At 63.1% G+C, this 14899-nt stretch overlaps 1 protein-coding gene across 7 annotated transcripts in view; it reads left to right on the top strand.

The window, feature by feature from the left end:
- The window catches only part of MAD1L1 (mitotic arrest deficient 1 like 1), a 309825-nt gene that overhangs the window by 173954 nt on the left and 120972 nt on the right, over positions 1-14899 (top strand). For 5 of the 7 annotated variants that reach the window (XR_014839941.1, XR_014839939.1, XM_085016334.1 and 2 more), the window contains 2 exons: positions 1854-1994; positions 13160-13216. Coding sequence is in view for 4 of the 7 variants with exons in the window: in XM_085016334.1 (XP_084872460.1) it covers positions 1854-1994; positions 13160-13216 (198 nt within the window). In the remaining 3 variants the exon portion in view is untranslated. Of the gene's footprint in view, positions 1-1853; positions 2811-13159; positions 13217-14899 lie in introns of all 7 variants that reach the window. The other 2 variants (XR_014839942.1, XM_085016335.1) reach the window with 2 other exon arrangements.

Raw genomic sequence — 14899 nt, 5'->3', positions numbered from 1 at the left:
GGTGATGATGGCTCTCCAGCCAGCTCGGCGCCGTAAAAGTCAATGGGAAGATAGAGGATTTCAATAAAATTATGACACTCGATAAACCTTCCTGTTGGAAACAAATTTTTCAGGATACGTGACCAGTTCCAGTTGGATTTGTAACGTTAATTTCTCACTTATTGAGTTTTTTGTCATCAACTAATTATGAAGTCCATGCTGGGGTGGGGAGGGCAGGAGACCAGCGGGCTCAGTGGGGTCGGGGGGGCTGGGGGGGCGGGCTTGTGAGCCCCCGTCTTCGCTAGTCTCAGCTGAGAAGGAGGGGTGTGGGCAGGGCGTGGGGGCAGTGGCGCTGCTCAGGGTGGAGGAGCAGCTGGGAAGGGGGGACCCTCCCCGGACTGTTGGGCCTCAGCTTGTGGAAGCACCGACCTGGAGGATGTGGCAAAGGGGTCTATTTGGGGCCCAGGGATTTGCCACGCGCCTGAACACCCTGCTCTGGCAGGTGCGGGGGCTGTGAGGGGGCGCTGGCCAGGCCACCTGCTGCAGCAGCCCCGCCTGAGGGCGTGTGCGGGAGGGGCTGTGCCCCTGAACACAGGGAGGTCGCTTTGCCTGTCTGGTGAGATGGCTCTGCTGCCACGGTGTGTGAGAGCCGAGGCTTCACCGGCGGTGGCTGGACGCTCGCCCTTGCTGGTACCGACGCTCACAACCGTCCCGTGAGACGGGCAGGTTGCCCACCTGACTGATCAGGTTGCCGGCTCGCCCGGAACAGAGACCCCCTCTTCTCCCTGAGCCGTGCCGTCCCAGGCAGAGGCCCCCAGGCTCTGCATCTTGCTCCCCAGCGTGGCCCAAGCACCAGCCCCATCACTGGCTCTGGGCACCTGTTAGAAAGGCAAACGCCCAGGCCCCACCCAGACAGACCTGCTGCATCCAGAAGGAAGGACTTTCACAAGACCCAGGAGACGGAGGAGCTCAGCAGGCTGGAGAAGTGGTGCTCTCTGCCGAGAGCCTGACTTCTCTAGATGTGCCGCCCGGGGCGGGGGCCTCCTCGGCGACAGCAAGGGAAAGCAGGTGCAGGAGGTGGGGTGCTGGCCCCCAGCCCCTGCCTGCAGCTGCCTCCGTTCCTGGTGCTGGCGCCCTTTACACAGGCCTGCCAGAACGGCTCGGGTCCTAGCCCGGCCCCCTCCGTTCTCCAGCGTCTCAGGAAGGGATCTCCTGGCTCGGGAGGAGCCTCCTGCCTCTCCCACGGGCCCTGACTTGGTGGCTTTTGCTGTCAGCTCTTCTTCGCAGGACTGCCCTGAGCAGTGGCTCCTGCAGGGCTCTGTGTGGTCCGGGATCCCAAGAAATGGAGGACAGGTGCCCGCCGTGGCTGTGCACGGTGACGCCTCAGCTTGTGGCTGGCCTCTCCTCACTCACCGGGTCAGGTGTTACTGGGTCCAAGGCCAGGTCGGAGGAGGGGCTCTCCAGCTGCTTACTGGAGGCCGCACTGGTGTTTCCCTGGGTGTGTCGCTGGGACTCAAGGTCGCACTGGCCCAGCACCCGGCCGGGGCTCGTGGCAGACCTGGGGAGGGCAGCCACCCCAACGCTGGCCGTGAGTCTGTGAGCACCGCAGGGCTCCTCAACACTGCGGCCCCAGGCTGGGCGGTCAGCCTGGGCCCAGGGCAAGGACAGGCCCCAGCACGAGCCTGGCCAAGCTTCGGAGCAGCCAGAGCCGCACCTCGGCCCCATGGGCGCTGTCAGGCTCCGTGCTCAGCTCCAGCCCTTCAAGGAGCCTCTGGAGGCGCCCCCAGGCTCGACCGCTGCCCGCCGTCTCTGTGTGGGTCTCTGCTGCATGCCTAGTGCACCCCGGGCCTGACTGCCTGCCTCTGTGCCCACAGGAGCGGGACGGCATGCGTGCCATCCTGGGGTCCTACGACAGCGAGCTGACCCCGGCCGAGTACGCGCCCCAGCTGACCCGGCGCCTGCGCGAGGCCGAGGACATGGTGCAGAAGGTCCACGCGCACAGCTCGGAGGTGGAGGTGAGTGTGTCCTGCCGCCTGGCCGCTGTTGCTGCTGCCGCGCGGACCGCAGTCCTGACGTGGAAGTCGAGGTCCCGCGGCACCAGCGCGGCCTCGTACATCCAGTGCGTTGGGGGTGCTTTCGTCACCACGTGTTCACTCCCCATGAAGCAGCAGCGAGAGGCGGTTGCGTGGAAGGCTGCCCGGGAGCCCCCGTGTCCTGAGCTTTTTCCCCGGGGCTCCTCCTGTTGGCACCGTGTGTGCCAGGCAGTTCACGACGAGGCCGACGGGCGGTCCTGGTAGCTCCAGTGCCACAGGTTCAGGGTTTTTGTTACGGATGCGCAGCCGTCGGTGACCTCAGAGCTCCCCCCGCGAGGTCCCTGTGCAGGGCTGCGCAGCCACCCCCAGCGCTGAGGCTGCAGCAGGGGGCACCCCTCCCCCGATCTCGCTGACGGGCACCGGCTCCCTGTCGCCCCCTTGAGTCCTGCCTGCAGGGCACTGGCTCCTGGTTTGTCTGGGCCTGGCCTGGTTCAGGCAGAGAGAACCCCTGACCCTGCCTGCCTCTTGCTGTGCTCAGCGCCGCAGCCGGGCCGTCCCTCCTCCTTCCCGTCTGGCTCCCGGACCTGTCGTGTTGTCCACGCCACCACCCTCTCTTCCTCCCTGTTGTCGTGACCACTGCGGGAGCTCACACGGCCCGTCCGGGGGAGGAGGGAGGGCAGAGCGAGCCTAGCAGCGGCCCCAGCACTGTCCACGCCGGGCTCCCGTCCTGCCCCCTTCTCCCCAGATGTGCGTGCCGCTGCTCTCCGCCCAGGCCGCCCTGGGCCTGGATCTGTTAGCGTGGAGGACCTGGCGTCCCCCTCTTGGAGGCGCGGGGTCACCCTGGGACCAGCCTCAGTGCTCTGGTCGCGGGCTCTGCTCACCGTGCCAGCTGCCGGAGCGGAGGCCTCAGCCCCCCAGCGAGGCCGGCCGCGTGTCCTGCACAGGAGGCCTCCCCTTGAACTCCCGTGAGAGCCCCGCCCGCCTGAGCTGCTGTCCGTGAGAGGATCGAGCCCGGGGGGTGGGAGGACACTGCTGGGCCGGGCGGACGGGTCACTGTGTCCTGGCCTTTGTGGAGGTGGGCAGGTAGCCGAGGACACTCAGCACCTCGGGTGTGGAGCTCACCACCTTGGGAAGGGCAGGCCTGGCGGGGTTCCTGGCGCCCGGCGGCTGGGCCGGGGCCTTGCCGCGTCTGCCCGGAGGCCCGTCCCCTCCTCTGGAGATGTACGCCTTCTGGCCGCCACCAGGTGGCAGCAGACAAAGCTGGCCAGTCCTGCTCCCCTGTCTGGGCCTCAGCGGGGGCGGGGGTGGGGTGGGGTGGGGAGTACCAGGGGGTCTCGGACGCGGCAGGGGCTTCTCCTGCACCTTGGTTCTTCCTCCTTCTCGTGGCCAAGACACCCTTCTTGTCTCCTTCCAGCCCTCCCGGAACCTGTGCTGGGAGAAGGAAGTCATGCCTCCTCCTCTCCTGCTCCCCCACTCCCAGTCACCCGTGGCCCAGTCACGGACAGGCACACCGTGCAAAGGCCCCTGGAAGCCCCCCGCCCCCTCAGGAGCCACTGGGAACTGGAGCCGTGGTGGGCTTGCCCAGAGCCGGTGGGGTGGGGAGGCTTGGCTGGGGGGAAGCTGCCGCCTTGGGGGCCGAGGAGCCTGTGTGCAGGCTGGGGACCAGGGGTCCTGTGGGAGGGACCCGCCGCCTCGCTAGTTCAGGTCCCCGCTGGCACTGCTGGAGCCAAGGGGCCTTTGCTCCGGGCTTGGTTGTGGGGTCAGGATGGAGTTTGAGTGAGCGCGGGGGACCCGAAACGTTCCAGAAGCGCCGCTCGTGTTCACTGGTTCACGAGCGTTGTCCTCAGAGAGGGCGGATCACTCAGGGCCTTGGCTGTCGAGTCGAGCAGCGAGGGAGGGACCAGGTCTCTGGCCGCCCGAGCCAGAGCAGCCTGCCGTCTTGGCCGGCACCCGGGGGTTTCTCCCAGACTCGCGACAGCGTCCCGCAGGTAGCAGGTGCGCGGAGACATCCGGGCAGAGGGCGTTGCCCTGCAGCTGGTGGAGGGTGGCAGCGCTCCGAGCGGCAGCGTGGTGCACAAGGGGAGACCTTCTCCTCGATGGGTGCCTCGCAGCCAGCGTCACCCCGTCACCCGTCACGGGGGTGGAGACCGGGCTCCCTGGAGGCGACCCGCGGGGAGTGTCTGTGTTCTCACGTGGGCTCTGGGGGCCCCCAGTCACCTGGGCGGGTGCCCGCCTTCCATCAGGACCTGCCTCCTGCGTTCGCACTGTGGCTCAGCGGTAACCCGACTGGCATGCCTGAGCATGTGAGTTCCATCCCTGGCCTTGCTTCGTGGGTTAAGGATCTGGCGTGGCTGTGGCTGTGGTGGAGGCCGGCAGCTGTAGCTCTGAGTTGACTCCTAGCCTGGGAACCTCCATGTGCCTTGGGTGTGGCCCTCAAAAGACAAAATAAAAGACCTGGCTCCTTGCCCAGCACCTGGAGGGTCCCGTGCCTCCTCCGTCACCTTCTGTGACTGGCCCCCGTTCTCCTTACCCCACAAAGCCAGGTGGGCGGCAGAGGCCTGGCCTGTGGGCGCTCCTGGCCAGGTGGTGACTGTCACCCCCCTCTGCAGACCAGGACGAGGGGCAGCCCTGGAGGCCTTGGGGGAAGAACTGGGCTGGAGATGGAGCCCCTGGCAAGCTGGTGGCCCTGGGCTGCAGGGCGGCATCTTCTCTGATTGCACTTTGCTGGCCCTTTTCCCTGGAAATTCCAGAAGGAGTTGGCAGAGCCTCCTTTGAGGCAGAGCACAGAACCCAGGGGCGGGCCTGACGAGCCTTCAAGCCCGGCGGGTCCCCGGCAGAGCCGAGGGTCTCTGCAGCGCCACGGCGAGGAATCGTCCTCTGCGTGCCTGTTTATCGAGCACCTGCTCTGTGGCCGCCGGGCGTCCTCAGCCCGGACCTGCTTCCCATCTCCAGCCTGACCCTCTCTGGGGCCGCTGAACCCCACCCCAGCCCTCTGACCCGTGCATCAAACCCCTCCCTGCCCGCGCCCCCACCAGGCCTGGCCCTGGTCGCTGCTGCTCAGCCCTGCCTTCCTGCCCCAGGGCACCCTTCACGAGCAGGGAGGACCGGGCTGGGCCTGTGGGCAGCCAGGGAGAGGCCTCTGGTTCGGGGAGCTGGAGCCTCACCAGCTGGGGCTTGACAGGAGCATGTGGGTCGGGTCCTGAGGCCCCAGCCGAACCTGGGAGCTTGCAGGGCGAGGCGGGTGTCCTCCAGGCAGTCTTCCTGCGTTTTCCTCTTCTCTTGTTGAGCAGTAACGTCTCCGGATCAGGAGCTCAGAGAACTGCCTGCACTTGGAGACCTAAAGCTGCTTCGGGCTGCGTGGCAGAAGTTTATCAGTTGAGCATCACATATTGACACACAGTAGAAAGTTACGTAACTTTCTAGAACTCGATGGTTAAGGGTTCCTCGGCGCCTCCCAGACGGCTCATCCGTCACTCACGCGGAGATGCAAGCACCGTTTGGGGGCGCCCGGCAGCTCAGGACGCCAGCCGAGCTCCGTTTTGTTCTGCTGTCTGCAGGAGCCCGGGCAGCGCGAGGTGCGTGCAGGGAGAACACCCCCACAGCCCCACGGGCCTGATCGTGTAGACGGATGAGCGTTCCTCCCGCTCCGGAGTGCGCTGGTCGGGGCGCCTGGAGGAGGCGGGGGCCCCCCGGCCCCTCTGTCTCTCCAGCCCCCTTTCCTTCGTCTTCTTGCGCGTCTCTCTTTCCATCTTGGCCCCGTCCTGTCCGCCTTCTCGGGCCCCCTCCTCCTTGGCCTCTCTCACCCCCTCACCCTCAAGCTCCTCTTGCCTCACCCAGGGGCCCGCAGGCCTCGTCTCTGAAGGGCCAGCCAGGAAGTGCTGTGGGCGTGTGGCCACGTGAACTCTGTGGTCGTAGCTGGAAGGCCGCCGTGGGCCGTGGGTAGATGGGGGGCACCAAACATTGGCGGGCTGGATGTGGGTGCGGGCTGTAGCTGGGGGCCCTCTGTTGTGTCCCCTCTGTCCTGGGACCCTGCCGCTTGACGTGAGACCGACACACCTGCCAGCACCCCGTGTGCCTGTGGCCGTGCCCTCCTGCAGGTGCCGCCCCGGCGACCTGCCTGTTCACTGGCGGGGACGGGGGCCACGGACGTGGGCCCGGGGAGTTTGAGCAAGGCCTCCGCTTATTTCACGGTCCTTGCATCTCACCCGCTTGGCTTCATCGGTCCGTTCTAGTGAGCAGCGTGGTTTGGTTCTGGCAAAAGCACTTCAGTGAAACAAAGCGGAGGCGTTGAGATCGGGAGCATCCCAGTGGCCCGTCTCTGGTGAGGCTGTGCCATTTTGCGTGGATTTTATTTATTCCGTTTAATAAGGCGGCTGCGGGAGTTGGGAGCATGTGTCATGCATCCTCCTCTGCTGACGGAGTCATAAATATGCAGCTCATGCCACCTTGATTCAACATATCAGCCTGATTTGTTTTTCCAATTTATTTAATTAAAACAGATTATGGTGCTGCTGGCTGCATGGAGGTCTGTGGAAAATCCCAGTTTCAGACGGCAGCGCGTCTGACTGATTTTGACTCCAGCTCGGGAAAAGCTGGACGTCGCAGTGCCCGCGTCTCCCGCTGCTCCTCCGTGAGGGCTCTGTCACCGCTTCCTGCTCTGGTGGCGTGGCAGCTTTTGAACTCTGGGCTTTTCACCAGACCCAGGCTTTGTTCTTACACATGAAAGTGTGTTTCGTGCTCCTCTTGTGTAAAGAACTTGGGATGACTCCCCCGTAACGAGCGCAGATGAAACAAGCGGAAAGGGGACACCACGAGCCCCTTACTGAAGAGACGTGGAGGCAAAGGGGGGGAAGGTGGCACCAGAGACGCGGTCCGGCGAGTCCCTGAGGTGGGGCACAGAGCTGCCGAGCAGAGGCCAGAGGGGCGACGGCCGGACGGCCTGGCCCCCCATTTGTCCCCAGCCGCGGACGGGGTGCCGGCTCCCTGCTCCCGGGCGGGCGGGCGTCTGCAGGGGACTCAGCCGAGGGGCCTCGGGACAGGTCTGGGCGGGAGGTGCCTTTCGGCGGGAAAGGGTGGCTCCTGATTGTCGAGTGGTCGTGTTGCGTTCCCAGTTCCGCACGCACCTCTGGGCAGAGGCGGTTACGTACCCACTGGACAGGTGGAGTCAGTGGTCCTCTAAGAGGTGAGGCACTTGATGCTAGGGAGACCCGGTCACCCCCACCCCCAGCTTTGTCGCAGCACGTTGACAGACACAGACGGCATGTGTCGGGTGCACCGTGTGACGCTTCGATACACGCGGTGGACATACTTGTCCCCTGACTCTGTGTGCACGGGTGTGCGCCTGCACGCAAGGTCCGTTCTCGTGGCAGGTGTCTGGTGTTGGTGGCATCATTATCGACTGCCAGTCGCCGTGCTGTACGTTCGGTCTCCAGATCTCAGGTGCAGACTTAGGACGGGAAGTTTGTGCCCTCGGACCCGCGTCTCTGCATCGCTCCCCGCCTGCGGCCTGGAGACCACCAGGCTTCCGTCTCTGAGTTCACCTCTTTGCGGTTCCAGACCCAAGCGAGCTGGTGACATCGCTTTCTCGCCGTTTCTGGCTCGTTTCACTCCACGCACTGTCCTCTGGGTTCCTCCACACGTGACAAGATCTGGTTGTGGGAAGCTTGAATTTGTGTGTACGCCTATGGTGGGAACACACCAGCTCTTCCCGTGTGTTCGTCTGTTTACAGACGCTTAGGAGGTGACCACATCTTGGCCGTGGGGACCGGTGCTGCGAGGAACAGGGGGATTCAGATGTCTCTTCAAGGCGGTTTTCCCTTTGGCTCTATTCCCAGACGTGGGGTGCCTGGGCCATGTAGTCGTTGTATTTTCAGTGTTTTGAGACCCCATCGAGCTGCTTCCCGTAGGGGCTGTGCCAGTCCGCGTTCCCACCAGCAGTGCCCGGCACACGCGCGCCCGCGCCCGCCGTCTGCCGTCTCTTGGATGGGACCCTCCAGACAGGCGCGGGGCAGTGGCTCCCTGCGGTTTTGATTGGCATTTCCCTGGTTTTGATTGGCATTTCCCTGGAGACTGGTGACGTCGAGCTCCTTTTCGTTCATGGCGGCTGTTTCTGTTCCTCTTTGGAAAAACTGTTCCGGTCCCTTAGCCGTTTTTAATTTGGGTATTTGCTTTTTGCTGTTCAGTTGTATGAGTTCCTTATGTACCTTGGACATCGAGCCCTTATTCAGTATACGGTTTGCAAATATTTTTTCCCATTCTGTAGATTGCCTTTCGTTTTGCTGTTTTCTTTGCTGTGCAGAGCTTTTTAGATGTTTTTTTTCCTACTTCTGTCAAAAATGCCATTGGACTGTTTAAAAAATGCCGTTGGGATTTTAACAGAGACGCATTGGATCTGTAGATTGTTGGGTACCACGGGCAGTTTCCCAGCACTGTTTTTCCAGTCCGTGAGCACCGAACATTTCGGCATTTATTCATGTCGCCTTCAGCCTCTGCCACCAGCATCTTAGTTTTGAGTATGCAGGTCTTTGACTGCTTTGGTTAAATTTATTCCTCAGTGTGTTATTGTTGTTTGATGCGGTTGTAAGTGGGACTGTTTCGTTCTCTCCCAGACGCTTTCTTGACAGTGGCTGGAAGTGCAGACCTAGTTTTGTAGGCTGCTTTTTATGGAGTGTAGCTTTGCTAAGTTTGTTGGCCAAGTCTGTTTTCTGGTGGAGTTTTCAGGGTTTTCTGTATGTAAGACCATGTCTCTACAAAGAGACGGTCGTACCTCTTTTTCCGTCTGGATGCCTCCTGTTTCTCTTTCACGCCTGTGTGCCGACTAGGCCTTCGGAGCTGTGCTGTCCGGGAGGGTGAGAATGGGTGTCCTGGCCTTGTTCCTGCTCTTAAAGGAGCGCGTTCAGCTTTCCACTGTTGACGAGCTGTGGGCTCGTCTGCATGCCTTCGTTATGTTGAGGTACATGCCTTTGTCGTCTAGTTAACTTTTGTCCTAAAGGGATGTTAGATTTGGTCCCGTTTTCCAGTATTTATCGAGACGATCGCGTTTTGATGCGTCACTCTGTTGACGTGGTGTAGCGTGTTGAGTGACGTGTGGCCGTGGAGCCATCCTTGCTTTCCATGGATGAGTCCCCCTTGACCGTGGTGTGTGCTCTTTTTTAATGTGCTGTTGAATGTGGTTTGCTCGTATTTTGCTGAGGATTTTTGTATCTGTGTTCATCAGGGATTTTTGCCTGTTTTGTTTTGCTTTTGCTTCTCCCTGTGGCAGCCTTGCCTGGCTTTGGTCTCAGGGCAGTGTTGGCCTTGTAAAGTGAGTTTGGAAGTGTTCCCTTGTCTTTGATTTTTTTTTTTTTTTTTTTTTTTTTTTTTTGTCTTTTTGCTATTTCTTGGGCCGCTCCCGCGGCATATGGAGGTTCCCAGGCTAGGGGTCCAATCGGAGCTGTAGCCGCCGGCCTACGCCAGAGCCACAGCAACGCGGGATCCGAGCCGCGTCTGCAACCTACACCATAGCTCACGGCAACGCCGGATCGTCAACCCACTGAGCAAGGGCAGGGACCGAACCCGCAACCTCATGGTTCCTAGTCGGATTCGTTAACCACTGCGCCACGACGGGAACTCCATCTTTGATGTTTTTAAGAGCTTGAGAAGGACTTGGCGCTAACTCTTCTAATGGGCAGTAAATCTGACCCATGAAACCATGTGGTCCTGGGCCTTTCTTTGTAGGGAGATGTTTTGACGTTACTGACTGCTCCTCTTTCCTCGGTGCTGCCCTGAGCAGATTTCCTTTTTCTTTCTTTCTTTTTTTTCCCCCATGATTCATTCTTGATTTAAATAAGGAGCTTGTTTCTTTTAGGTCATCCAGGTTTTGGTGTATAACTGATCACAGTAGTTCCTGAGTCTTTCTGTTTGGTGTTGGTTTGGGGCCTGCACCCACAGCATATGGGTTAAGCCACAGCGGCAGCAACGCCAGATCCTAACCCACTGAGCTGGTCAGGGGATCAAACCCTGCACCTCAGTAGCAACCTCAGCTGCTGCCCAGACAGCAGCAGATCCTTCACCGGCTGTGCCACAGTGGCAGCTCCGAATCTTTGTGTTTTTATGGCATGTACTTTATGGTGTTTTTCTCTTCCATTTCTGATTTTATTTATTTGAGCCTCGTCTCTTTGTTAGTTTAGCGAAAGCGTTGTCAATTTTGCTTATCTATAAAACAAAACAGCTCCTGGTTTTGTTGGTTTTTTTCTGTTCTGGTCCATGGGTGGTTGTCTGAGTCCACGTTCTCAGAGGGCTAACAGCTGCTCCGCCACGGGGATGCCTCTGCTTCAGGCCGCACTGATGGGGCGTGATGGGATTGCGCTGTTTTCCGGCTTCACTTTAAACCCCTTGAGCCTCCGTGGCCCAAGGGCTTGCGAAGACACAGATCCATGGGGTCCTCCGCAGCCCTGGCGGCCTGGGGGTGCAGCTCAAATATTGCTGTCCCACAAGTTCCCAGGGGTGCTGCAGCTGTGGCCTCAGGCCCCCCGCTTGAGGGAAACCACATTGGGGTGGACGGAGCCAGGCAGGGTCCATGCAGGTGCCCGTGGGGACCCTCTGGGCGCCTCGTGGGGGTGGAGCCGGGCACATCCCAGGGTCTGGGAGGGGTAGCACAGCTTCGATGGCTCGGTGGTCCTGAGGGCTGGACGCCTCCATCCTGTAAGCTGCGCTGGAGTCAGGGTCGCCCATCAGAGCCCCCGTTCCAGGCCGAGCTCCTCGCATGTGTGGCCCACACCTGCCATCAGGCTGCTGTCCACGCGAGGAGGCCCCTGCCTAGAAGGGCCCCTGACGACTGGCACTGTTGCCTCCTCTTTCTTCACACTTTGTCACAAGTGCATGTGTGAAGCAGAGCCCAAAGGCAGGGGGCCGAGGCCCCCGTTTCGTTACGTCCTTGTGACCTGTGACCTTGGGCCCTGGCCTTCCCTGGGCTCCAGCCCCCGTCCCCCGGGGTGTGGGGAACCGGCCATCAAGGGGCTTTGCAGCCTCCTGTCCCCGCTGCGCCTGGGCTCCTGTGCTGGTGGGTGCTGGGTCTTCAGTTCTCACTTGGAGATTAAAATAGCCCTGTGAGGTCTCTGCGGCCCCTGCCTGTCACGCTACTTTTTCACGGAAGTGTGACACACTCACAAGTACACACATCGGAAGCTGGAGGCATGTCACACAGATGGAGACACGAGCTTCACAGCCCCTGGGGTCCCCGCTCCTTGGTCCTGAGTCCTTTGGACAGCGGGACTCCCGCCGTCTCTAGAAGCCCACTTTCTCTGCGGCTGGGTGACAGTGTGACAGCCCCACTGTCCTGGTCATCTCTCAGGGGACGCCGTAGTCGGTCAGCGTCTGCCTCCTGACCGTGACCCTGCCCCCGGGAGACCGGGACGCCTGGCACAGCTGCGCCGGCCTGGCAGGGGAGGGGCGCGGGGGGAGCCCGGCCTTGGCCGCGGTGGCGCCCCCCCGTGGCCCTGGTCCCTGTACGAGCTGCTCCGAGGCAGGCCTCCCTGCGGAAACGCTGCACGCGCTTGATCCCGGCTGCGGTGCGGGGTCGCCCTCCTCCCGGGCCAGGCTGCCCCTTCCTCGGGCCTCTCGGGCGGCCCGCGCCTTCCTGGCGTCCATCACGCTTGCGGTGTTTCTGAGCCGCGGGTCCCGGGGCGGGGGGGTCCGAGAAGCGGGCTGTGTGCGTTTGGGGCGGGATTGGGGATGTCGGGCTGAGCGGCCGAGGCACAGACGAGCCTCTCAGATGCCTGTTCATCTCCGTCCGTCCGCTGCCCACACGTCGCGTCCTCACAGAGGCCTGTGGCGTGACCTGCACAGTGGCCGTCCCACAGCCTGGCCCAGGGTCCCCGGTGGACCGGCCCACGGCTCGGGTCTGGACTGGCCCTGGGACCCCTGCTCAGGGCCGCTGCCCGCTTGCCCACGCGTCTGAGCGCAGAGCTGTGGGAGGATGCTGCTGCCCCTTGGGTGGCCCCCCCGAGGCCCCCTGCGTGCCCACGTGCCCGCACTGCGTCACGGCTGAGTGGCCCCTGCCCACGGTGTCCCGGCGGTTTCGGGGTCTCCCTGCTGTCATCGGCGGGTGGCGGGTGGTACAGATGGCTGTGCGCACGCGTAATGGTTTCTCTGGAGCACGTGCCTGGGGGGCCACTGGGTCAGAGGCCACGGTGGGGAAATTCAGAGTAATTTCCCGGGTGGTCTACTGGCTTTTATTCCCACGCTCCGTGTGAATAAGATGCAGCTGACTCCCATCCGCCCCAGCTGAGCGGAGCCAGGATTCTTTGTTTCTGCCCATCTGATGGACACAGAGTGGCCTTTCCTGTGGGCCAGACCACAGGCAGACCTGGCGGCCACGTCCTGGTTGCCTCCTGCCTACCCGACGGCTGTGCCTTTTCTCGGCGCTGGACCTGAGGTGCGGCCGAGCGGGGCTGAGAGAAGCTCCTCCCGGCCGCAGGACCAATGGCCAGCTGGTCGGTGGGGTCCTTGGGCGGGTCTGGCTGTGGGTTTTGGTCTAGTTTGTCGGGGTGCGCCCCCAGGCCCGGGGCTGCGGGCTGGTTCCCCTCCTGCCTTGCCCCCTCCTCCGCTCTCCCTCCCTCCCTGGCCGGGCAGCTCAGTGGCCTGCGGGGGCTGCCTCGGCTCCATCGGGACAGTCACTCTCACACCGCCCGGAGAAGCGTGAGGCCAGTCCCGAGCCCCTGCCTGTCGCCGTGAGAGTGAGCCTGGGCCTGGGGCAGGCTCCGACCCCTGACCCCGGCTGTGACCACGCCTGGTGTGGGGGAGGGGCCCTGCCTGCATCCCGGGGTCCTGTGCAGGAGGCGGTGGCCGGGGGGCCTTGGGTTTTCCTGGATGTCGATCCCATCAGAAGAATCTCCAGTTACTGCTTCCAGAACGTGAGCTTGCCAGGCAGAGTCAGTTGCTGTCCCGTTCTCTCAGCCCAGGCAGTAACTGTCCAGCCGAAATGCCCCGTCACCTTCGCTGAGTGGGCTCGGCGGACGCAGCGCTGTGGTTCCTGCGGCCCCTTCTCCACACGGTGGGGATCTGGGGCCTCCCCGGCAGCCTTGGATGCGGTGGAGACGGGGAGGTGAGGGACCTTGGGCCCCAGGAGGAGACGCCCCACTGACGTCACGTTCTGTCCTGTCTTGAAGGTTCAGCTGTCACAGGCCCTGGAGGAGCTGGGAGGCCAGAAACAGAGAGCCGATGCGGTAAGTCCCCGAGGCGCACGTGGTCGGTGGCCTTTGCGGCCAGCCCGCAGCCTAGGACTCGGGACCGTGGCCGTGGTCCTCGCCGTCGGAGGTGCTGCTGCGGCGGGGGCGGGGCTGGGCTGCTGAGTCCCCGGCCCTGGCCGGAGCGTCTAGGGGCCACAGCACGCTGACCCCTGACCCTGCGGGTGTGCCCAGAGGACAGAGCCCGCAGACCGCGCCCTGCCCCACTGCTCCAGCGCCACATGTCTGTCCTGGGGGGCAGTATGGCCCAGAGCCGGAGGCGGCTGTGCACCGAGGGGCCCCTGGCATGGGGGGTGTCATCGGAGAGCTGTGTCCTGGGGAGGCAGGAGGGCAGGCTGGACCTGCGGAAGTCCTCGAGGATCGCCTGCCGGGTGCCAAAGCGCCTGCTTCTGTCGGTGGGGCTGTGCCAGGGAGTGGGAAGAGTCCCGCGCTGGGGGCAGCGGGCGGTCGTGGGCAGTCAGACATCGGCTGCCTGGCCTTCAGCCCTGGGGCGCCGGCGCTTCCTTGCCGTCCATGGCTCGTCCTGGCTCCTTAAGGGGGAACCTGTGTCTGGCTGACTGTGTCCCCAGTGGGGGGAGATGTCTTTGAAGAGGCCCTGGAGGCCTGGAAGCTCTGTCCCCTGGCCCGAGTGGGCGTGGGTCTGAGGCTCTTGTTTCCATGACGTCCGTGAGGCGGGAGGAAGGCGAGATGAAGCCGTGCGGGTCCGGGCAGGTCCGCAGAGCCGGAGGAGAGGGCACCCGGGGGGCTGGAGCCTTGGCCCTGACCCAGCCCTCCCCCCGCCCTGGGGCCTTGGACCCGAGCTGCTGCCTTGAGTGGAAGGGAGGCCAGAGTCTGCTGCGCCCCCTGGCTCCTGGCTGCAGGGGGGCCCTGGGCTGCGGGGGGGCGTGCCTCCGCCAGCGCTTCCCTTGTGCTCAGCCCGTGGGGTCTGTGTCCTTTGCATGAGGCGCTCAGGGGCCTCGAAATCCTCATGGCTGGTCCCTCTTCTCGCCCCGTTAAACTGTAGGACTTGCAGGGCCCCCCAAGTGTTATTTCCCATCTCCAGGGCAAGTCTGGTGTCATTCAGGTGGACAGCCTCCTGGAGGCCTGGCGCCCCAAAGCCTGCCACTGGGGGACCTCAGGAACATTCTCCTTGGGGCGTCGGGAAGATTGTGCCTGGTCCCAGTGTCCTCACCCTGCAGGGGCGGTCGCAGTGGGGGCCTGGCTCCTGCCCTGCTGACACTCGCTGAGCGCAGAGGTGAGGCGCTGGCCGCCTGGTGCGCGCGGGCGGGACGCTGTGCCCTCTGCGCCCAGCTCTTTCCACCCTGTTTTTGGCTCTGAGCCGTCACTGCCTCCTCAGACGGCTTTTTCATTTCTGCCTTTGCTTCCCTCATCTTAGCTTATTTCATGCTGTTTATGGCACATCTCTCTTCTTCCCAGTTCAAGGGACGGGCAGAGGTGGCAGCGCCCAGGGCAGGAGTGCAGGCGGGCCGCACTCACTCCGGGAGCCTGTGAGCTCCGTTCTCCCTCCAGAGCTGGCTCAGGGGGTCTTCCGCAGCCCCCGAGGAGATAAAGGGCTGGCAGACCGATGCCGGTGGCAGCCCGGAGCCCGACGGACCTGTCCTCAGACCCGGAGGGAGTGGGGGCACCTGGGAAGTGCCCTCATTTGGTCCTGGGGAAGACTCT

This window comes from Sus scrofa, chromosome 3, assembly GCF_054392235.1.
Source record: "Sus scrofa isolate SSC_HxYL_T2T_F1_AM1 chromosome 3, Sscrofa_HxYL_maternal_Yorkshire_Landrace_v2.0, whole genome shotgun sequence".
In the NCBI taxonomy this organism is placed as follows: domain Eukaryota; kingdom Metazoa; phylum Chordata; class Mammalia; order Artiodactyla; family Suidae; genus Sus; species Sus scrofa.
The sequence above is the reverse complement of the archived record's forward strand: the minus strand, read 5'-3'. Positions and strand labels throughout refer to the sequence as shown.